This window comes from Nyctereutes procyonoides, unplaced genomic scaffold, assembly GCF_905146905.1.
Source record: "Nyctereutes procyonoides isolate TBG_1078 unplaced genomic scaffold, NYPRO_anot_genome, whole genome shotgun sequence".
Lineage (NCBI taxonomy): Eukaryota > Metazoa > Chordata > Mammalia > Carnivora > Canidae > Nyctereutes > Nyctereutes procyonoides.
In genome coordinates, this window is record NW_026575132.1 from 25,931,987 (window position 1) to 25,954,228 (window position 22,242).

The 22,242-nt window shown below is 53.5% G+C and overlaps 1 protein-coding gene across 4 annotated transcripts; it reads right to left on the bottom strand.

The window, feature by feature from the left end:
* Nucleotides 1–1,402: 1,402 nt before the first annotated feature.
* PTPRN (protein tyrosine phosphatase receptor type N) lies at nt 1,403–20,039 on the bottom strand. Of its 4 annotated transcripts, none has more exons than XM_055345421.1 (23): nt 19,898–20,039; nt 18,395–18,445; nt 18,063–18,176; nt 14,476–14,572; nt 13,319–13,580; nt 12,878–13,232; nt 12,308–12,439; nt 11,660–11,694; nt 10,682–10,956; nt 10,407–10,493; nt 9,989–10,068; nt 9,744–9,808; nt 9,150–9,368; nt 8,517–8,717; nt 8,269–8,416; nt 8,033–8,106; nt 7,669–7,746; nt 7,464–7,583; nt 6,013–6,179; nt 3,165–3,218; nt 2,469–2,533; nt 2,208–2,281; nt 1,403–2,002 (listed from the first exon to the last, which is right to left on the bottom strand). In XM_055345421.1, the coding sequence occupies exons 1-23, from the start codon at nt 20,010–20,012 to the stop codon at nt 1,931–1,933; spliced, it is 2,940 nt and encodes a 979-aa protein (XP_055201396.1). In that variant the 5' UTR covers nt 20,013–20,039; the 3' UTR covers nt 1,403–1,930. The 4 variants fall into 4 exon arrangements, with proteins under 4 accessions (XP_055201396.1, XP_055201395.1, XP_055201398.1 ...); XM_055345420.1 differs by having other exon boundaries at nt 12,308–12,442; XM_055345423.1 differs by lacking the exon at nt 19,898–20,039 and adding an exon at nt 19,767–19,803 and having other exon boundaries at nt 12,308–12,442.
* Nucleotides 20,040–22,242: the final 2,203 nt, after the last annotated feature.

Below are 22,242 nucleotides of genomic sequence, written 5' to 3' on the forward strand. Positions count from 1 at the left end.
TCCGGTTCTGCCCACACACGTCTTATGGCCCCATGGTGGCTTTCCCCGGCAGCGGTTGTTTCCCTTAGCAGGGACCCACTGTCCACTACTCTGTCACACAGCTAGGACCAGACCAGATGAAGTTATGCCTCGACTGCAAGCATGGAAGGAATGCCAGGAAGTAGGGAATGCATGGTGAAAACTTGTAAAAACTCCTCAGGCCCATAAATGAGCCCCTCCCAAGGCTGGCGGCCTGTCTCCGAGGCCTGCCTTTCCCATGTGCAGTGGTCCAAGTCCACCCTGCCCAGAGCGCAGGCCCCAAACTCACCAGTACCTGGGGAGGAAGATGCCAGGGACCCCACCCCCCTTCTCTGCAGACACCTTCGGAGATAGCCGCTGAGCCCCGACAGGCAACTTCCCATCATCAAGCAGAGCCCTGTGGCTCCCCAGCGACACTCTGCCATTCCAGAAGCGCATGGCTTCCTCTTCAACACCCAGAGGGCCTGTATTGTATTTTTCTCAAAGCAAGGAAGCAGCCTGCCCTGAAAGGCATTTCAAGCCTCTACCTTGAAAGAGAGACCCTGCTGGCAGTTTGTAAAATGACTCTTTTGCCCACTTTTAGGCTTTGTGATGTCAAACACTGGCGCTGAGCCTCAGCAGAACACAGGTGAGGTGTAGGGGGGCCTGTGATCTGCTCACAGGTCCCTTTGCTCCCTGTGCAGGGCAGATTGTACCTCCCCATTTTTCATGTGAGGGCACAGCCTTGGCAAGGTTAAGTAGTCCTAGGCAGCTCCAGGCCCAAGGCTCTTTTTGTCTTGTTTCTACATCTACCATTTTTGTCCAAGGAAGCCTCCTGACATGCAGGTGAGGGCCCCTCTGGGACCCTATGGGGGGAATTGGGGGAGGGGGAGAAAGCTCCCCCTGCCCCCAGGTGGATGGATGCCTGTTGTGATGTCTCACAGGCCTGGTCTACAAGCTGCTGTTGGAGTCCAGCTAGTTTTGCTTGAGGGGTGCCAGGCACCTCACCTGCATGAGGTCCATTAGCCTGAGGCTGAAGGGCACGAAGCAGCTGGTCAAGAACTAAGAGGGGAGGCAGTAGAGAGATGAAGCATGCCTGGTTCGAATCCAGACTCCACTGTATATAATTCGTGTTACCTCGGGAGAGAGTTCTTTGGGGCTAGTGTCCAGCAGCATCGTGAAGCTGTGTGCTTGAGCCCCTTGAGAGCGCCGGCCTCAGGGGAAGCCAGCAGGGAGCGCCAACTGCTTCACCACCGGCTACCACTCCAGCCGAGGAGGGCCAGCCTCTGCAGCCTGGCTCACCGTCACCGCCTGCATCTCCAGAGGAGGGCAGCGGGGCCTGCCCCTTGCTGACACTGGAGATGGGTCTGGAAGCAGAGGCGATGCAAAAGTGGAGGAGTCCGGGTTGTAGCTGCACACACGACACACTAACTTTATTCACATTGATACAAAAGTAGATCTTTCTAGAAATGTTCTCTTGTGCCAGAGGGTGAGAGTGGAGTGGCACGTGGCGGGAGGGCAGGGGAGGAGGCCCGAGGGAGGCAGGGAGGGTGGGGGCGGAGTGGGGGCCACAGAGGCCGGGCAGCAGGCAGCAGGGGCTGGGCAAGCAGGAAGGGCTCAGAAGAACAGGGGACAGGGGCCAGGGAACTCAGGCAGGAGAAGGCTCCGGGGAGAATGACTGCCCACGACGGTCCTCTGCTCCTGGCTGGCTGCCAGCTCCCCGTGGCACTTGCAGGGGCTCCGACGGGGGAGAGGCTGGGTAGGTCTGTCCCTTCCCACTCCCCTTTCCTTACACTTCTCGCAGACGACTGACCGTGCCCAAGAGGGACCAAGGTGGTGGGGTTGGGGACCGAGGAGTGGGCACATGGATGGGTGCTCACACAGGCAAAGAGGGGGCAGAGGCTGGTCTGCCCACCGGGGGGCCCCAGGGCTCTCACTGGGGCAGGGCCTTGAGGATGGCGTTCACCTCCTCCGCCACAGCGGTCAAAGCAAATTCGAACTGGTCCTGGGAAGGGCAGTGGGAGGACGGTCACGAGAGGGCTGACCTCTGCTCCTGTCCCAGGACAGCTTTTGGGAGGGGGAGCTGGGGAGGTCACTCGGGTGAGGGGGGGTGTCCTCTTGGGGAAGGGGGGCTGGTGGGGGAGGCAGGCTGTTGCTGGCTTCCCCGGGGAGGGCTGGCGGCTAGGGGTGGGGCAGGGAGGAACAGTCACCTTAGAGCGGACAAGGCCGGGCCGTTGGTCACGGACATGCTCCAGGGTGGCAGCGATGTCAATCTCCTTTACACCTGGAGGTTGGAGAGGGCACAGGGCTGCTCAGGGGGTGGCCAGGGGAGGAGGAGAGGACCCAGGAAGCCTGGAGCGCTGTGGGGTGGGAGGCTGGGAGGACTGGGCAAAGCCTGGGGATGTGATGCGGGCCTGGGTGCGAGGGGTCTAATCGGGCTGGGCTGCAGGCGCTGCGGGAAAGGTCCTCACCTTTTGCCATGCGGTTCAGTACCATGTCAATGAGGATGTAAGTGCCAGTCCTCCCTGCACCGTCACTGAAACGGGAGATGAGGACAGGCTCACCCAGCAGGAAGGGGGAAGGGCAGAGGAGACGGGGAGGCTAGGCTGGGAGAGAGTGAGTGGGCTGAGGGGGCTGCAGTCCTATCCCCTGGGCCCTAGAAATTGGGCCTTGAGTGGGGAGCCTGTGACCCTTGGGGGTGTCACTTGGGTAGTGGGCCAACCGAAAAGGAAAGCCCTGGCTGGGTCCTAAGGTGGAAGCCCTGGAGGGGATGGGAAGGGCCCTTTCCAGCCTCTGGCCAGGCTTTTGGCTTTTGTTCAGCAAACTTTTGGTGTAAATGGTGTAAATATTCTCCAATTTTTGGGCTGCATGTTAGTGTCTGTCGCACATTCTTCTTCTTTTTTTTTTTTTCCTTCAGCCATTTAAAAATGTGAACAGAATTCTTAGCTCCCGGGTCATTAAAGAAACCAGACGGGATGTTGAACTTGGCCCGTGGGCTGCAGTCGGCCAGCATCAAGGACACAGGCGGGCAGCATGCACGGGAGATATACCCGGGGGGAGGACCAGAGAGGGGGTGGGGACCGGGAATGCCCCACCTCAGGGCCCCAGCCCGGGGCTGTCCTGTCCCCTTTCATCCGCACCCCTGCCCACAGCCCCTCCGCACGCACCTGCAGTGCACAATGATGGGGCAGGAGCGGCCCCGGTAGCACTTGTTCACTTTCCTGCAACAAGAAGCGGGTGTGAGGGTGGGGGGCACCAGCACACACCTGTGGGCCTCTCCTTCTTCCTTTGCTCCCTGAGTGCCCAGGGCAGAGGAGGGAAGAGGGCAGGAGCAATGAGGCAGGGCAGGGGGCAAAGAACCAGAGATGGCGTGGGTGGCACTGGGCTTGCCTTGTCACTTAAAGAGCTGGGGGCCCAAGCTCTGCACCTTTAATACCTGACTTGGCCTCTTAAGGCCTCAGTTTTCTTGCCTGTAAAATGAGGGTGATAATAATAGTGACCTTCTTCGGTTTGACATACAGTAGGTGCTCAATAAATGGCAGTGCTACCAATGATAACAGACAATGTCAATAGCCACCTCTGCTGGAAGTCCAAGGAGAATAGGCTTTCTGGTGACTTCCAGGGTGTCAATCTTGTCAGATTCCTGCTCTGTCCCTCTGCTCTCCCATAGAGCTGCCCAGGCTGTTCCCCTCCCCACCCAGGTCCCTTGTATTCCTCGCTACAGAGGACTACGGGTAGCCCTTGGCACAAAGTTCTGGCCAGGGGAGGACAACCTCTCAGCCCAGAATGTTATGCGGCTGTCTCCCTCGTCTCAGCACAGGGGCTCTATGGTTGGGTCATATTTCGACTTGGGGTCCACTTGGACCTCAAACTCTTTACTGCTACCCTGACTTCTGCCCTGTCAGCAGGGAGCAGGGGATTTCTCCCTTCCTCAGTGGCCCAGTCTAACCTGCCCTTGTCCCTTATGACTTTCCTGCTCTGAGAGTCACCTGCAGTGGGCCCGGACTAGGGAGGACCACCTTCGGGATTATTCGATTATTTCAGGGGAAGCTTGGAATTTAATGGTCTTCCAGTTCGATTCCCCCAGATTTTCAAGGGCCAGGTGACTCTGAATGGTTTTACAGGAGTCCACGTGGTTGTCAAGCAAGTTGGCTCATGTGTTAGAGAGCTGGGGCCGAACAGAAGTCTCCGCAGTAGCTCCCAATCATTTAATAAAAAAGACGATGAATTGCATCTAGAATTCATTAGGCTTTGCTGTGTGCCAGGCACTTAAACTAGATTTTACAGACTTTTTCCCCATTGATTCTCGTAAGGACCTTCTCAGGTATGGGTCATCATCCTTGTTTCACAGGTAAGGAAACAGAGGGAGATCAAGGAACCTGTTCAGGGTCACTCTTAGCACTTAGAGATTATTTTGCCTTCCTTCTGGTAGACCTTCAGCAAACCATATTTATTAAGCAGCACCTAATTTGTTCTGGGTGTCCAATGCCAACTGAGTTTACATAATTATGACCTAAAGCAAAGAAGTGTAACCTTTCAGCCCCCCTTGTGGTCTTAAAAACGGCCCATGCACTAATTCTATAAGCATTTTTTAAATGTGGAAAACAGGAAATAGCTCTATTACCCCTGGCATTGCTTTTGAGAAGCCTCAGAAACTATCCCCAGCTTCCGACTTGCCTGGCTGGCTCAGTCAGAAGAGCATGTGATCCCAGGGTCTTGAGTTTGAGCCCCACATAGACGGTAGAGATTACTTAAATAAATAAACTTGAGAGAGAGAGAGAGAGAGAAAGGAACTATCCCGAGCTCCCCACCCCAGCTCTGCTCTTCTGCTCTCTGCCCAGCACCTGGAGACCTCAGGCCAGCCTGGCAAGAGGCAAAGAAGCAGGAGGAGGCTGCAGTGTGGGCGAGGGGGAGGCTGGGGATGCTGGAGAACTGGCCTGGTGGGGGTTCTGCTGTCAGAACAGGGCAAGTCCCCTAGTTAGCTTCCTGTCCCGACCCCCACCAGCCCCCACCGGCTCCACCGAGTCCCCAGGAATCCCGAGATCCTTCCACTACCTTTGATAGTGTTTTTGTCTCCTCGATTCCTCCCCTGCCTCCAGCCCTCCCAGCAGCCTTCAGGGGGCCCCTGGGCCCACATGTCCTGATTGGGTTGTCCTGTCCATGCAGCGGCCACGCCTGCCAATGATCACTTTTGTGACTATGCAACTGGAGAGAGAACACTAGCTGCAGATCACAAAAATGACACTGGCAGCCGTGAGAGGGAGAGAGAGAGAGGAGGGGAGGCGGTGGACAGAGTGGGGAGACGGACGGAGGGAGGGAGAGGTGGACAGAGGCAGAGGGGGCCAGGAGGTGGACAAGGAGGGGAAACGGTGTGTGGAACATGGGAGGGGTGCAGGGGGCTGAAAGGGGGACAGACTCAGACACTGAGAGACGGAGATGAGGGGAGAGGCAGGGGCGGGCACAGAGGGAAAGCAAGGAAAGACAGACCGGGGTGGGGGGGTGGGGAGAGGGAACAGAGGCAAAGAAACGGCGAGGTGGGCAGGAGGGAGGGAGGGGCCGGGGCACAGCAGACACACAGAATGTGCTGGAGATCGCAAAGAGCAGCGCAGGAGGCGATGCCCAGGAGACAAGGGAGCCGGGACCAGGTGGAGGGACAGAAGGCGGGGTCGGTGGAGGGAGCTTGCACTAGGGTGAGCCCTTCCTGGGGGGGGGGCACGGCGGAGCCAGACGCGGGGGTTGGCAGGGCGAGAAAAGGGGGGGGGCGCGGCCGGCAGAAGAGCAGAGCGAGGGCAGGACGGGAGCGGGGAGCGGGCCGGGGCGGGGGCGCGGCCAGCCTGAGCATCAGTCCGGGCTGGGGGGCGGGGGGGGGCCCCGGGGGGGGCGGGGGGCGGGGTCAGAGGCGGAGGCTCGGGGTCAGGCCGGAGGGCCCGCCTCACAGGACCAGGGCCCGGGGAGGAGCTGGGGGGCCGGGGGGGGGGGACCCCAGCCCGCGCGCGCCCTCCCCGCCGCCCTCACCTGCGGAAGTCCAGCAGCGGCCGCGTGGACGCGGGGGTGCCCTCTGCCGGCCAGCTGAGGAAGTGGAACTGCGTGAGCGTGCGCGTCTCCTGGGTCTGCACGTTCTTCAGGTAGAAGCTGCGCACCAGGAAGTCCTCGCACCAGATGTGCTCCGACACCAGGTTCACCTGCCGAGCAGCGGCCCGGGCCTGAGCTCACCTGGGCGCCCCGAGCGCCGCACGGCCTCTCCAGCCCTCCCAGCCTCCGGGCCGTGCACATTCCACTCCTCCAGGGAGCCTACCCGGCCGCCCCCCGCTGTCCCCCAGCCCCCTCGTTGTCTGTGTCACTTATCTGCGGCTCAGGGCAACTGGTGCCTCCCCACCCCCCACAACTACTGTGGGCTTCTGGGGGCCAGGGTCCCTCCTTCCTCTTCCTCACAGAGTCTAGCAAAGTGTCTGTGCGACACACACCATAAACCTTGATGAAATTCTGGTTTTGTTTTCTTTAACCATGAGCAACACCAATAAAAAAAAAAAAAAAAGCTTTAGGGCACCTGGGTGGCTCATTGGTTGAGCATCTGCCTTGGGCTCAGGGCGTGATCCCGGGGTCCTGGGATGGGGCCCTGCATCAGACTGCCTCTCCCTCTCCCTCTCTCTCTCTGTGTCTCTGTCTCTCATGAATAATTAAATAAAATCTTTAAAAAAGACTGCTGAGTGCCCACCTCATAATGAAAAAAACCCTATCCAGTGCTCACCGGGTGACAAGAAGCTTCTGCTGTGCTCTACAGTGGCTCTGGTTTCACGGAGGGGTAAAACCTTCCATGTGTCAGGAATCTGTTCCTCTTCCCTGGGCTTTGCCTCTGCCCAGTTCCCCCTGCCTATCGTCTCTCCTAATGAAAATGTTTGTTTCTATTCTTCATGTGACTGGTGGTTCTTTCTTTTCTTTCGCTTTTTTAAAGATATTTGTTTATTCATAAGAGACACACAGAGAGAGGCAGAGACACAGGCAAAGGGAGAAGCAGGCTCCCTGCAGGGAGCCTGTTGTGGGACTCGATCCCAGGACCCCAGGATCACGACCTGAGCCAAAGGCAGACGCTCAACCGCTGAACCACCCAGGCATGCCTGGTTCTTTCTTTCTTTGCTTTGGCCTTCAGGGAACTCAGAGCTAAGTGAGGCTCGGTTAAAGTAGGTCCCAATGTTGGTCTTTGCTTTTACTTATCTCTCTGTCTCCTATTCTCTCAGCTCTTAGCTTCTTACCTCAGTTTTGGTGGTTTTATAGTTTTATTTCTGTACCTTTCATCACAGGTCGCTAAAAATGCTCTCTGGCCCTGGACTGGACACACACACACGTAAATATATAATACACGTGTGCACATATGTATGTGTATATGCATGTACATCCATACAAGCATGAATGGTTCACTGTCCACTTTCCCCATTTCCACTGTCCCCTGGCCGTGGGGTCTTGCTGACCTCATATACGTGGTAGAGGGAGGACCCCTCATCTGGCCAGTAGCGGTCACACTGCTTGACACCGTCCTCCACCAGTGGGGTCAGCATGACGATGACAGTGCAGCCACTCTCCCACACCATCTAAGGACAGAGACTCCATTCTAATCTGTCCAGCTGCTCTCAGAGACCACCGGTCCCTGGAGAAGCCTTCCTTCCAGGAACTCACCTGCCAGAAGTCTGCAATGGTATGGGACAGCGGGCCCTGTGTGGCTATGTAGGCTGGCATCCGAGGGTCGTGCTCAATCTGGGGCAGGGAAGACACACCATGAGCCCGAATGGGAAACGCTACTATGGAGAGGTGTGGTTGGAGGGAGCAGGCCAGGGCATGGAGGGCTTGAGAAACCTCCATTTCCCTGCCAGGATACCAGGCCCCATAATTCCAGGGCTTGGGGCAGAGGGTGGGCAGATGGTGACCATAAGCAAATGGGAGGTTTTTTTTTTTTCTTTTTTTTTTTTTTTTAGGAAATGGGAGTTTATGCAGGCAGGATAAAAATGGGGCAGGGGAGGGGGCCGGAGCCAGGGCCACTTACAATGGGGCTGGCGTTGATGTAATCGCTCCGAGAAGGGCTGCTCTCCACCTTCAGCTTGATGCGGGCGTGATCATCTGCACAGACCCCACACCCTACCTCAGAGGCCCCTCCGGTTACTGGGGCCCTGGAACCTGTGCCACTTGGCCTGAGCCAGGAGCCAGCCCTTCCCCCAAGGCCTCCAGAGCTCCCAGCAGAGAGATGGCTGGGCCCGGTTGGGCCAAGCAGGACTCACTCACAGGGCAGGAAGTCCGGGTGGCGGTTCTTTTTGATGTTGCCCTCCCCCTGGGCGGTGGCACAGGTGTTCGGCTCTGCCTGGTAGGCGCACAGGGCCTGCCACTCCTTGGCCAAGCGGTCCCGGTTCCGCAGGTGGTCCTCCATGTAGGCCTACAGGGATACCACGGCCTGGCTCTGGCCCACGCCACCCGCCTTGCCTCTTCGACCATCCTGTCCCTTCACCCGCTCCGGGCCCAGGCTGGGTCCTGACCAGAATCATGTGTCCCGTGGAGATGTCCATGTTGGCCTGGGCGGGCTCCTCGCACCAGGACGGCGTGCTGCTGTGGGAGCTGGGGCTGGCCTGCGCCGCATCACTAAACTGAGAGGACACGCTGCTCACCCGAGAAGGCTCCGGGGGACCCTCTGCCCGGCTGAACAGGGACTTTGTGGCCATGTGCTGGCGGCACAGGTCCTGCAGAAGAAAAATCAGGCAGGGTCCCAGGCCCCCTGAAGCCTTTCCCGCAGCATCCTGGGTTCCATTCTAGGCTCATCCTGATTGATTCCGTATGAAACCCGTCTCCTCCGGGTTGGCTCTTCGGGCCTGGCCCTCATTCTTCTCAGGGCTGTCCCATCTGGGTGGTGCCTATGACAGCCTCAGACACTGGAGTGGAATCCCAGAGTTGTTGCACTGGGAAGAACTTTAGGAAGCACCTGCTCCCAATTCCCATCCATTCAAAATACCCACCCCCATACACCCCTGCTTGGGTTTCTGTAGCCCCGGCCTGGGTATTCCCAGGGATGGGTGCTCACTTCCCGTCCAACACCCCACCCTCACCCCATGTGACACCCAGACTCCCACACCCCTTCCATTACATCTCATCAGCAAGCTTTTGGGGCTGCACACCTGGTACTCAAAGGTAGTGTCACCATGGGCCCCCTCAGGGCCTAGCGCTGCCAGGCGCTCCTTGTCTCGCTGCCGTGCATGCTGCCGCACACACAAAGCCACTGCCAGAGCCACCAGCAGCCCGGCCACCCCTGCCAGGGCCACCAGGGTGAGTAGCACTGAGCGCATGGGAGAGGTGCTGCGGGCTGGCCGGGGAAGAACCGCAGCTGCCTCCTCCCTCTGTGGGAACAAGGCCAGCATCACCGCGGGGGGCAGTGGCTGGGGAGCCGAGGGGCTGTTCCTCAACCCTGTCCCCCCATGCCACACTCCGTGCTATGGTATCTCTAGGGCAAAGCTGGGAAGGCAAGGGCAGGGGGAAGGAGGAGGGGGAGGAGCCACTGGGGCCGTCTGGTGGCCAGAAAGAGAACTGCAAGGGGGGGAGGCTGCTTTGGCAAAGCCTGGGGTGGGGGTGGGGGTGGGGGTCGGGGTGGGGGCGGGGCGGGCAACCAGGTACAGGAGGCTTCAGCTCCGGTTTCCCTGCCAAGTTTGCCCCCCATCTCTTGTGGGCAATGTCCGCCCTCCGGGGTTTCCGCTGATTCTTCAGTTAGCTCCTACCTGTCCCACTCCCGTCTGCAAGATCTGCAGCCCTGTCTGTGCTTCCAGTTCCGCCTTCACCAGGCCTGCAGGGAAGACATAAGTCAGACTCTCTCCGGCTCCGTGTGCTCTCCAGCCCATGTCCTGCTCTGCTAGGTGGCAGGCACAGCCCGGGTGTTGGGAACAGTTTAAGGGGAGGCATCAGCCACAGGCCTGGGTACGTCCTACTAGGGCTGGGGCTGGGGCTGGGACCAGGCGGTATTTACCAGCTTGCTGGGTCACATCAGCCAAAGACAGGTTTTGTTCATTGTGTCGGATGCGGAAGGTGAGGGCCGGTCCCACCACACTGCCAAACAGGAACTGCGTTACCGCCTCACCCACCACAGCCCCCAGATGGTGACGGAGGCCAGCTCAGGCCCTCTGCACAGGAGAGGACCAAGCTGAGGCTGATCAGAGATGCCTTACAGGGATGTTTGAGGGCAATGCTGGATGAGGTCAGCATCCGGTGAGGGTATGTGTGTGTGTGTGGGGGGGTACCTTCAATTCAGCTGGGAGCATCTCTGACCCCACCTGGGCCACTTACCCAAGACTTTGTCTTCCCTTCCTTCCCTGAGCCCCTCTAGCCACCTCTCCCCTCGAGCTACCTTCTAGATCCTTGCTTCCCCAGCTGGATACCAGCCCCACCTGATGTTGATGAAGCTGCCTGAGGACACGTGCACATGCTCAGCTAGGATCTCCAGCAGCTTCACTCCTGCGGCCAGACTCAGGGGCCTGGAGGTGGGGAGCAGGGAAAGGAAAGAAAGTAGGGATCCTATTGGCCACTTTCTTGAAACGAGCTATCTCCAAGGGTGCAGAGGAGCCCACCCCCGTCCACTCTACATCTGGATTTCTGCTATCTGCTTCTTGCCGGGAGGCCAGCCCACACAACACCCCCCACCCTGGGGGACTGAAGCCCTTACTTCTGGTCCGTGACAATGTAGCCATACTCCTCTGCTGATGACTGAGCTGAGGGCTGCCTCACCAGTGTGGGCTGGCTCTGGCCCAGTGGACTTTTCTTCTCCAGCAGGACAGGTGTGGCAAGGTGGCTAGCAGCTTTGGGAGGCTCAGAGGATCCAGAGCTCGGCACCTGCTGGGCTTTGCTGGCAGTGGGGCTGGCAGTGGGGTACCCAGGCAGGGAGGGTGTGGGGGGTGGAGGCTCTGCCGTGTTTCCACCCTGCACCTGCTCCTCCATTGTCTGCATAGAAGAGAGGACAGAGGTGTGGTCTCTGGACAGTATAGGGGATGGGAGGGATGGGGGTCCACACTGTAGGGACTCTGAAGTCCCTAAAGTAGACCCTGGGACTTGTTTCTTTCCACCCCCACCCCCACCCCCAGGTTTAGGGCAGCACTGGGCCCAGAAAGGTCACCCAGAAAAGTGATTTAGGTGGATGAATGAATGAATAAAGGACTGGATGAGTGCGACATGGTCAGTAATGATCCAGAAGGTGGAGCTGGAGTGAGGAGAACCTCTGGAGGGAGGGCCGGTGGTGTTAGGAGACATGAACAGGCAGGTAATGGTTTTTAGACTTCTGTTTAGCTCCAAAATCTCAGAAGTCGAACATGTGAGAAAGAGAGCTCTTCAGGCTACAGGCAGTCAGAGCCTGCATGCTTGCAACTCCCCTCTTCACCTAGGGATCCTCAGGGTAGGGTCTGAAATGACTCTAGTGAAAAAAGCAGCAAATTGGAAATTCCAGCTTCTAGACCCAATTTGCCCTCAACTTGAGGTGAGATCTTAAGGCCACGGCTTGGAGTCTCTGGTCCCTGGTGCTCCCCACCCCCCACCCCAAATGAGGAAGGTTGGAGGATACAGATCAGGGTCCCAATGCTGAGGTTTAGATTTTGACAAGGGGGGTTTGCTGCTAGGGGCACCACGGGGCAGGGAGGTGTCACGAACTCACTTTCTTGACGTCAGCTCCAACATTTACAACCCCTCCTGTAGAGACAGGATAAACAAGATTCTGGGCAAAGGACCAAGGTGAAGGTCTACACAACACAGGCAGGAGAAAGGGCCAGAGGCCCTGGGCCTGTTGTATCTTCTGTGGCCTCTTTTCCCTCTGTCCGTGACCTAGCCCTGTTTTTGGTGTCATCCTAAGCATGACCTCATGCCTCTCTGCTTCTACCTTATAATTGTTGTATCAGTTCCTTCCAGAGTTATTGGCTACACCTCTCAAAACTATTCTTTGTTCAGTCCTCCCTACCCATCAATTATTGGCTTCACTTGGCATTGGCTACTTCCTTCCTCAGAGGCTGTTATCAACCACCCACCTTCCTTGGTGCCTCCTGATCCCTGCCCATACCCCCTGTTGGCCTCTTCTTCCATTACTACCACCTTCCAGGTCTTTCCTGCTCTAACTCAGCTCACCACCCCACTCCCTTGCTTCCTGCCCTTGCCAGGCAATGACCCTGTGCTTGTGTCTCAAAAGAACTCCCTTCTCTGACCCTGACCCTGACCCTTCCCCTCTAGGCTGCTCCATGTGGTCTTGACACGTGGGGCAAGAGGCCATCATGGAGCTGGTAGTTGCTGGTCTCTCGCCCTGGACACTCACCCAGATTTCGTCCTGCGCCCTTGGGCAGCAGCTGCAGCAGGGTTGAGAGGGTGGAGAGCTGCTCAGGGGTCAGCTGACGCAGCTCCACCCCATAGCCCGCCAGCACAGCTGCCAGTCTCTGCAGAGTCACGTCTGCTGGGAGCCAGACACAGAGCTTATGGCGAGATGGTGGTGGGGAGGTGGTGGTGGTGAGATGAACTTGTGGGATGCATTTGGGGGTGGGAGGGCACTAGTATACTTAAGAGCTTCTTCTCAGACACCAGGACACTGATGCCCTCCACCTTCCAGCCCTTGTCCACACTTTTGGGGAAAGGCCTTCTTAGGGCCAAGACCAAACTTCGGGCCCACTATGGACATTGCGACTCTCCAACTGAGGAAGAGTTATATCACCTCCACCGCCCCACCACCCCGTATCCCCACTGCCTACCTAGTGCCTGGCATAGATCTGGCTGTCAGTAGATATTAGTTAAATGTAGGAATGACTTCAAAGACAAATTAACAAATGCATGGATAGTTTGGGAGGAGTCCTCGAAAGCAGCCCCCACGGAAGGATGCTGAGAACTCTGTTACCTGGCTGCTCTGCTGGAGAAGGAGGTTTCTCCCTGCGACCTTCTAGCCCTTCCTCCTCATAGCCCTCTGAGGAGTCCTTTGCCCGTCTGCTGCCTCCTTGGTCTGGCAGCCTTGGTGCCCTGGCCCTGCTGGGCACTGGCAGCTCCTGGGCCAGGTAGAGAAGCCCTGACTCCTGGAAAAGTTGACCAGGTGAAGGCCCTGGGGGGTCCCCATAGGAGTGGTCAGAGTGAGCCCCAAACATGGCCTTGGAGGCAGTTCTGCTGAAGAGGGCAGAGGATTCGGACTTGGGCAGAGGGCCGACACTGACCATCCCTGGGGAGCCCTCTGAGCCCCGGGAGCCATCGCGGGAGCCAAACTGTGGGGAAATCAGAGATCCAGGTCAGAGCATATATCAGGGCTTGGGGGACAGACATTGGGCTGGGGCCAGTGTTTACAGCTCACCTGATGGAACAGGTAGGGCTGCAGCAGGGCAGGTTCATAACTTAGAGCAGGGTGGGGGGCCTGCGGGGGTAGCAGTAGATGCTCCAAGAGAGGGTGCAGCAGCTCAGCCTGCAGCGGGGACAGTGGAGAGCCCACCCCAGCTCCACCCCCACCCACTGGAGGTTGAGGAAGCCGGTGCTGGGCAGCAGGCGTGGAACCAGTAGGGAGGCCTTGTAAAAGCAGCTCCCCAGCAGGACCAGATCTTCTGGGCACCAAGCCAGATCTGGGGAAGAAAGCAAAGCATTGTGTGTATGTGTTGGTTGTGTGGGGCAGGAGTGTTCAGAGAACTACAAGAGGGAGAGATGGTGGACCAGCAGGCTTAGAAGCTTAGGGTAAGCCCAACCTCTTAAGAAATGAGGTAGCCTCAGGGGAAGAGAGAAGAGAATGGGGAAGGGCTAGAGGGCCAAGCCTGGGCATTGCCTCCCTGGTAAGCACACCTAGGTCCCTGAAACACCCAGGAGGTCAGGGAAATGTGAGACGAGGGATGGAGGAAAGAATGGGTGCAGGGGGAGGCAGTCAGGCACCTCTACAGACAAACTGTGGCTGCAGTATGCCCCATTCCCCCTGTACTCACATTCCCACACCTGGCTCTCCAAGTGTACGTTCAAGCATTCAGTTCAAACTTCAGTACTATGCCCCCCGACTCTGCTCTCCCACCCCACTCCGCCTTTTTCATCTTGGAATCATCATTTGAGCTCCATGGCCCTTGTTTGCTTTCCTCTCTGCTTGCAGGGTCTGAAGAGTGCCTTCAGAGGCCCTAACCACAGAAAGACCATGGTCTCTCCACATACACTTCCACATACTAATGAAATGGAACATTAAAACAATTTCAGTATGACAAGATTCTCATTTGTCCCATGCTGACTCCATTGATGCTTCTTTTAAATTATGAAATGTCCAAGTTTTTACATTTTTTTTCTGTTTTGCTGGATCCCCAGGGGTGAGCTCAGCTCATGCTGAGCATGTGAACATGTCATGACTACTCCTGAACCTCTTTTACCTGTGCCTGAGGCTACTCACCTTGAAGGTCACTTCCCTCCCCCTTCCCTCTGTCCATCAGGATGGGACCCAGATCCACCAGCCTTGCTATGCTAGAGCGGTTGAGAAATGATGCCTACCTGTCCCTTGGACGGGGCTCTGGGGGGCGAAGCCTGGGGATGCGTTCCATCTCCTGGGAGATCACATATTGAGTGAGGTCATCGTGCCAGGACAATCCTGCCAGGGGATAGGATAGGGTGAGGTTGGCTCGGGACAGTCTGAGGACCCAGTAACATGGACCAGTGGAAATCAAAAACGGCACTCCCTACCCTGCAGTATATTGAGTTTGGCAGAGCAGAGGGGCGGTGGAGGTGGCCCAGGGACCTGGGGGTGATCTGAGCTATCTTTCCCACTCTCAGGTACAGATTTTGAAGTCAGACTGCCTCCACTGAGACTAAGTTTGAATCCTCTGCCATTTATTCATTGTGCAACTTTGGGCAAATTACCAAACCTGTCTGAGCCTCAATTCTCTCATCTGTAAAATAGGGGTTTATACCTCCTAAGATTGTGATAATTAAAATAACCCAATGTAACTTGGTAAGAACAGTACCTGTCACATAGTGAACTTTAAACAGCTGCTCTTATTATTAATTATTATTATTATCCTCATTATTATTCCTATTCTTTTTGTTGATGCCGAATCTTACTTATCTTCGTAAAGTGGGAATAATACATCCTTCATGGAGCTATTGTGAAGATCAAGTGCAATCAGAGAAATGAAAGTGCTTAGAAAACTCTAAAGCTATACACATTTTAAACATTCACCACCACCACCAGCAGCAGCAGCATCAATCATCCTATGCTGAGGCAGATCTCCTGTTTGACTCTTTCCTTTCATGAAACTGTTCTCAGGCAAAGTCAGTTACCTATTCTAAAGGCATAATCTCCCACGCTCCACCTCCATTCCTTCTTCCTTGCTCCTAAGTTAATAGTCTGTACTGCTTCTAATTCACATACTAAGATTGATCAGCATCCATACCTGCCTCCTTGCCTCTGAACATCAGATAACTCATCCTATCTAAGGCCAATTGCTTCACTTGAGCACTGGATTTCATCCCTTGCTATCTACTTAAGAATATCTTCTCCACAACTTCCTCCTATTTCCTACATGATCATTCTCCTCTGTCCTCTACTGAATTATTCCCTTTAGCACTCAAACATGGAATACCTTTCATCTTATAAAGATACTGTATGACCCCACATTCCTCTCCAATGATCACTCCATTTCTTTCCTTTTCTTTCCAGCAAGACTCCTTGAAAGTGTTATCTCTATCTACCAGCTGTATCCAATTCTTTTCCTCTCCTTCCCTCCTCTATTCAGGATTTTATTCCCACTCATTCTACCAAAACTATTTTAATCAAAATCACCAGTAACTTCTGCATAGCTAACTAAAGCCAGTGGCCAATTCTCTGATCTCATCTTACTTCACCTACCATCATTATTTGACACTGTTGATCACTCCTTCCTCTGTGGTACATTCCACATGGCTTCTAGGACACTGAACATTCTTGTTTTTCATCCTACCTCATTGCCTCCCTCTTCTCAGTCTTCCTTGTTGGTTCTTCTCCTTGTCCTGGTCCTTTTATTATTATAATTCTCTAGGCTTCTTCTTCATATACACCAAATCCTTTGGTTATCTCGCCTACCTTATGAGTTTACTTGCCATTAATATGCCAAAGAACTCCAAATTCATATCTCCACTCCAGAATCCTCCATCTCTTTTCAAAACCGAACTCATACTCTCAACTTTCAGTCTACTTGAATAAACATCTTAAATTCAATATATTCAAAACTGAACACCTCCTCCTCCAAATTGATCCTTCTGTACAGTTAATGACAACTCCATTAATCAATTATTCAGGCAATAAAACCTGTTGTCATTCTTGACACTTCCCTTTCTTTCACAGCATTTTCCAATATTTCATGATAACATGCTTACTACCTGTAAAATATATATAGAATTCTCTTATTCCTTTCTACCTCCCTGCAATCACCTGATCCATGCCACATTCATCTCTTACATGAGTTATTGTGGTACCTTTTAATGACCTCCAGCTTCTACCCTTGACTCCCTTCCATCTATTCTTAACAGCAACAAGCTTGATCTTATTAAAGTAGAGGTGAGATTATGTATCCCTATGCTTAAAACATTGTCATGGGTTCCTCTTTGACCCAGAGTAAAGACAACATCCATCCATACATTCTCTTGTAGGTCCCTACAATGATCTGCATCCCTATCTCCCAATACCTATCTGCATCTTCCACTTTCCCTCTCTATCCCTCCTTTACAGCCAGACCATAGAGGTGTTCTCCATGGTATTCTTCAAACTCATGCTCCTGCTTTAGTAAAGCCTTTTGTTCTAGCTCTTTGATCAGCTTGAAACAGTGCCCCCAATAACCTCCTGGAAAACGTCTCCACTTCCTTGATGTCTTTGTTCAAATTTCATAGTCTCAATAAGATCTACCTTGACCACTCAATTTGATACTGAAGCTTCTTACCCCACCATTTCTGACCCCTTTATCATGCTATGATATTTGTTTTTTCAATGGCATTTATCACCTTATAACATACTATATATTTTCTAATTTGTATATTGTATTCCCCTTATCTCCCAAAATGTAAGTCCCAGTAGACAGAGATCATTGTCTGTTTTATTTATTTATTTTTTCATCCTAAGCTTTTTATTCTTCAAATATTTAAAAGAACAACAACCTTACATTTATTTCACAAATGTTACATTTTCTAACTTAGGTTGGGTCTTCAACAAATAACTGTATTTCTTTGAATAGCAATTTAGGTAAGTAGGTTTAGGCAGCTTATGAAGATTGTATATCTGTATATCACAATTGTTAAGGTTGAATTTGTAACAAATGTAATTCAAGGCATTCATCCTCCTTGTGTGGATCTCAGATCCCCCTACCAACATTTGTCAGCCTGTGTAAAAAGAGATATAACACACAAGTAATCTTTTGGGTAACATTAGATGACTGAAGAAAAACTTCTGCTATAGGTCCTTATTAGGGTTGGAACACAGCCTGTGTGTAGGTTTTGAATGTAAGAAATGAAGAGCCTTAAAGCCTTCATATTTTCTTCTTAAAAGCCCCTTAGTTCAAATTCACCCTTACATGCTGCTATTCTCCAAGAACATTTTTATCCAGGGCAAATGTTTATTCCCTCTATCATTCGGCGCCTCAGTCTCTGCAAGAAATCAATCCATTGTCTGTTTTATTCCCTGATACATCCCAAGCACCGAGAACTAAGCTTGCCACATAGTAAATACTCAACAAATAGTTGTTGAATGAGTGATTTTGATGAGTGGGGTGTTCTGGCTGAGGACTCCAGAATTCATAATTGTGGAGCACTCAGACAGTTCCAGGGAATAGACTGGTCCTAAGGAGATGGACACTGGCGTCTTTCAGTGGCTCCTTCTGTGGAAGCCTCTAGACTCCTCCAAAGAGTCCAAGTGTGAATAGCCCATCTCTATGGTTCCACCCCGACTCCTGTCTTGTCCCCTTCTCCAGAAAGGTCTGGGAAGGTGAGGCTCTAGAAGTAGGTGTGATAAGAATGTTTCATGAAGAGAAATTCTCAAGTCAGGTGGCCCCTCACTTCCCCACCCTTATCTAACCAAATTCCAGTGTCTCTCCTTCAGTGCAGCTAGACCTCACCTTGGGACATGAGCTGTCGGAGCACACTTTGTAAGCGCTGAAGAACTGGGGAGGTGACTTGCAAAAGGGGCCGGGCCTGCCCCACTCCCACCTGGCACTGTCCAAATAAGCCATCTAAGAGCACAAAAGTGGTGTCAGCAAGGAGCTTTCAAAGTCCAGGTTGCAAAAGGGCATTACTCTCTCCATCTCTATTGGCTTCAGAGAACTCTGTTCCTTCAAGCCATTCCTTCTTCACAAGCCTAGCACCCCTTCCCCCCTTCCAGGCCTCCCACACACACATCTTTCATGTTGTGTCCCCTGTCTTGTAAATCCTATGCCTGATCCTCACTCACCCTGAATACAGACTTCAAGGTGAGAGCAGAGTCTGCGATCAAACAGACAGCCTGTAGAGGGAAAAGCAAGCAGAGTCTAAGACACCCACACACATAGAAGGGTAAGAGAATGGACAGGCTGGGAAAGGGGGAAACAGATGAGGCCCATTCTTTCATTCTCAGAAAGGCTTTAAGCTGGGAGGAGAGTAGGGAGGCCTAGAATTCTTAAGAGAAGGAAGCACAGGATCTGGCTTTGGATTTTAAGGATCTGAGAGTCTGGATCTTTTCCCTAAAAGCCTCAGTTGGCTTAACTGAGTGATGGGGAGAAGAAGCCTTGCAAGTGCAGGGGGTACTGAAGGATCGTATACTTCTATTGTCATAGAATTACTGTGGGGGGGATTTTTGGCCAAATTCTGAGGAAAACGGGACTTTCCTCCCCAAATCTCCAAAAGCATTCTAACTATGATGGGCTGGGACTCCAACGAGATGGAAACCCAGGCACACCTTCCCTTCGTGTAAGAAAGGGGTAGGGGTGGAGAGTCTGGAAAGCAGCGCTCCCCGCACGGTCCCTAGGTCAGCGGCCCGAGCCGCTGGCGCTGTCCGCGGTGCTGAAGCTCCGAGTCTGGCGCCGCCGAGGGCTAGCTAGCTCGGAAGCAGTTACGGGGGAGGGAAGGGTACTAGGGTCGGGAGTCTCCACGAGACCTGACCCCTCCGCCGTTCTAGACTTCACTTACCACCCTACCAATCCACAGCGCCACAGGAAGTACCCCGCACTGTCTCCAAGCCAGGGGGGGGGAAGGAGGGCGTCAGACCGGGAGGCTGCGCCCCTTCCCCCACGCGCCCCACCCCCTCCCCAGGCCCGTGAGTCAGCGCTGACTGTCTCTGTCCGCTCAGATGTGAGTCAGCACCGGCCTGGCTGTGGGGAGGGGGCCCGGAAAGGACCCTTCTCTCTTCACCCTCCTTTGCCGCCTCCTCTAGCCGTCGTCCTCTTATTGGAGATGAGGTCGCAGCAATCTGCCTCTCGGGACTTAGAGGGAAACCCTGGCCCCTCCCTCGGTCTGATCCTCTCCTGGGAGCTGGGACCCCATGCTCAGTGGCCCCAACTCCTGCCCGAACGCCGGGGCTCCCTCTTCCTACCCCTGCCTCCCACCCCCATCCCTCAGCGCCAATCACCACTTCTTTGGCGCCTCAGCGCCACTTGCTTCGCTCGTGGTCTTGCAGCCCGTCTCTAAACCCTTCCGTCCATAAGCACCCCCATTCCTCCTCCCAAACCCGCAATCCTTCCCCGAGCCTGCTTCTCCTCGGTCCCGCCCCCGTATTCCAGCCCCACCTCCAGGCCTACGCCCCTTTCCTCCCAGACGCCCTCTCGTCTTCCCCGTCTCCCAGCGCTTACCCCTGCCGGACTCCAGACACCTATTCCACCCGAGGTTCCTACCTTCGTGACATCTCTCCCCACCCCCCACCGAGTTACGCTCCCGGCCCCATCCTCCACCCCCCACCCCACCCCCCGCGTTTCCTCCTGACCGTGGGCACTAATGGCGCTGCAGCCTCCCGGGCGGCTGCTCAGCAGCAGGAGGCAGAGGAGCAGCCGGAGCCCCCCGGAGCCCCCGGGACCCCCAGGCCTCCGCGGGCGCCTCATCCTTCCGGGCTCGGCGCGCTCGCTTCCCTGCCACAACCGCAGCGACGCCGGCCGGAGCCAGCCACAGGGGCCGAGGCGGGGCCTGCCGCTCCCCACCCACCGGCGAGGCGGGGTCTATACGCCCCTCTCGCGGCAACTCGGCCAACCCTGGGCGGGTGGTGACGACATCTCCACCCCCGGCTCTTACGCTTATTTGCGTCACACGTGGCGTAAGAGCTCTGTCTTACGGAGGTGCCTGCCCGCAGCTCTTCTCCCTCCACCAAAGAGTAGGCGCTGCAGTAGCATTCCCCCTTGGCCCCACCCCCTTTGGACACACATTTCTCGCCAAGGACTGCCCCCTCTGTCACCCAGTCCCAGGGTTGGAGGAAAGGGCTGCAGCTGGGCAGAGGCCAGGAAATAGGAGTCGGTTAGTATAGACCTAGGATCAACATAAAAGTGAGTAGAGGGGGTACTGTTACGCATCTCAATTAATGGTACTGGTGTCATCCTTAACAGCAGGGATGGTCCTGCGTGTGTGCCTGGATTCCAAATCTAGCAATGCCACCTACTAGGAGTATAACTTTGGGGAAGTTGCTTAACTTCTCTGCACCCAAATCCCTAATCTGTAAAATAGATGTGCTGGGACCCCTGGGTGGCTCAGTGATTGAGCGTCTGCCTTGGCCCAGGTCGCAATCCCAGGGTCCTGGGATGGAGTCCCACATCAGCCTCCGCTGGGGGAGCCTGCTTCTCTCTCTATCTGTGTCTCTGCCTCTCTCTGTGTGTCTCTCATGAATAAATAAATAAAATCTAAAAAGAAAATAAAATAGATATGCTAATAATTCCTACCTCACAAGGTGGTTGTGGGGGATTACACGAGTTAAACTCATGTGGATCACATAGAACAAAGACTGCCCTGGCATATGCTAAACACATGATACATATTGGCTTTTGTTATTAGTCTTGACTCCTCTTTCAACCTCTCCTGCCTCAAGCCTATCAACAATCTTATGGTTTCTACCAGCAAATTATATCTCCCATCTGTCTATTTCTCTTTTCCTCCACTACTTTATCTAAACCTCTAAACCACTGTGCTCTTTCATCATGAATATTGTAATTACAATCTAATTAGTTAGACTGTAATTGTCTAACTAATCTTTTGTTTTAACTCCTTTCACCCAGAAAGCTAAGAAGTGAGCATTCTAAAGTTCAAATTTGATGACTTTATTTTCTTGTTCTTCATTAAAAATTTTCCAAAATACAAGAAAAGATAGTGGTGCATACTAAATACTCATATATTCATCAACTAGACAACAGTTATTGCTGTTTTGCCAAATTCGCTTCTTTTTAAAACTCAATTATAGACGTCATGTTTGCCTTATAAACGTGTCAGTGTACATCTCCAAGAAATAAGGATATTTGCTCACATAATCCAAATGCCATTGTGACTTCTAACAAAATTTACAGTAACTCTCTAATATCATTTAATGCTTAGTTCATATTCAAATTCTCAAATTGTTTCCAAAAATGCCCTTCCCATCTGTTTTGTTTAAAATAGGAGTAAAAAAAAATAGGAATAAAAGGCCACTATTGCATGTGGTTATGTTTCTTAATTCTCTTTAAATTAACATAGACCCCCACCCCATTTTTGACATTGTCTTGTTGAATAGATGAGGTTAGTTTTTCTTTACAATTCCCCACCTTCTAAAATTTTCTGATTATTTCCTCATGATAGGTTTCCCTGTATTTCCCCAGTATCTATCCTGTGTATCCCCTGCATTTACTGTATGCTGGAAATTGTTTTTAAAAGATTTTATTTATTTATTCATGAGAGACACAGAGAGAGGCAGAGACACAGGCAGAGGGAGAAGCAGGCTCCCTGCATGGGCCCTGATGCGGGACTCGATCACTCCCCGGGCCGAAGGCAGGTGCTAAACCACTGAGCCACCTAGGGATCCCCAGTATGCTAGATGTTATATCTAAAGTCTTGATTGGATCAGGTTAAATTTTTTTTAAACAAAATGCTTTATAGGTGATGTTTATGTCTTCAATTGTGTCATTTCAGGAACTGCATAATGTCTGCTTGTCCTACTATTAGTGATGCTAAAGTTGATCACTTGTTTAAGGTAAAGACCAATCACTGTATGTAAACTTATGTTTCCCTCGTTTCCCTCTTATAACTAATATGTAATCCATGGGATGATATTTTGGCATTGTGAAAATATTTAGTTCCCATCAACTTTTCACCTAATGG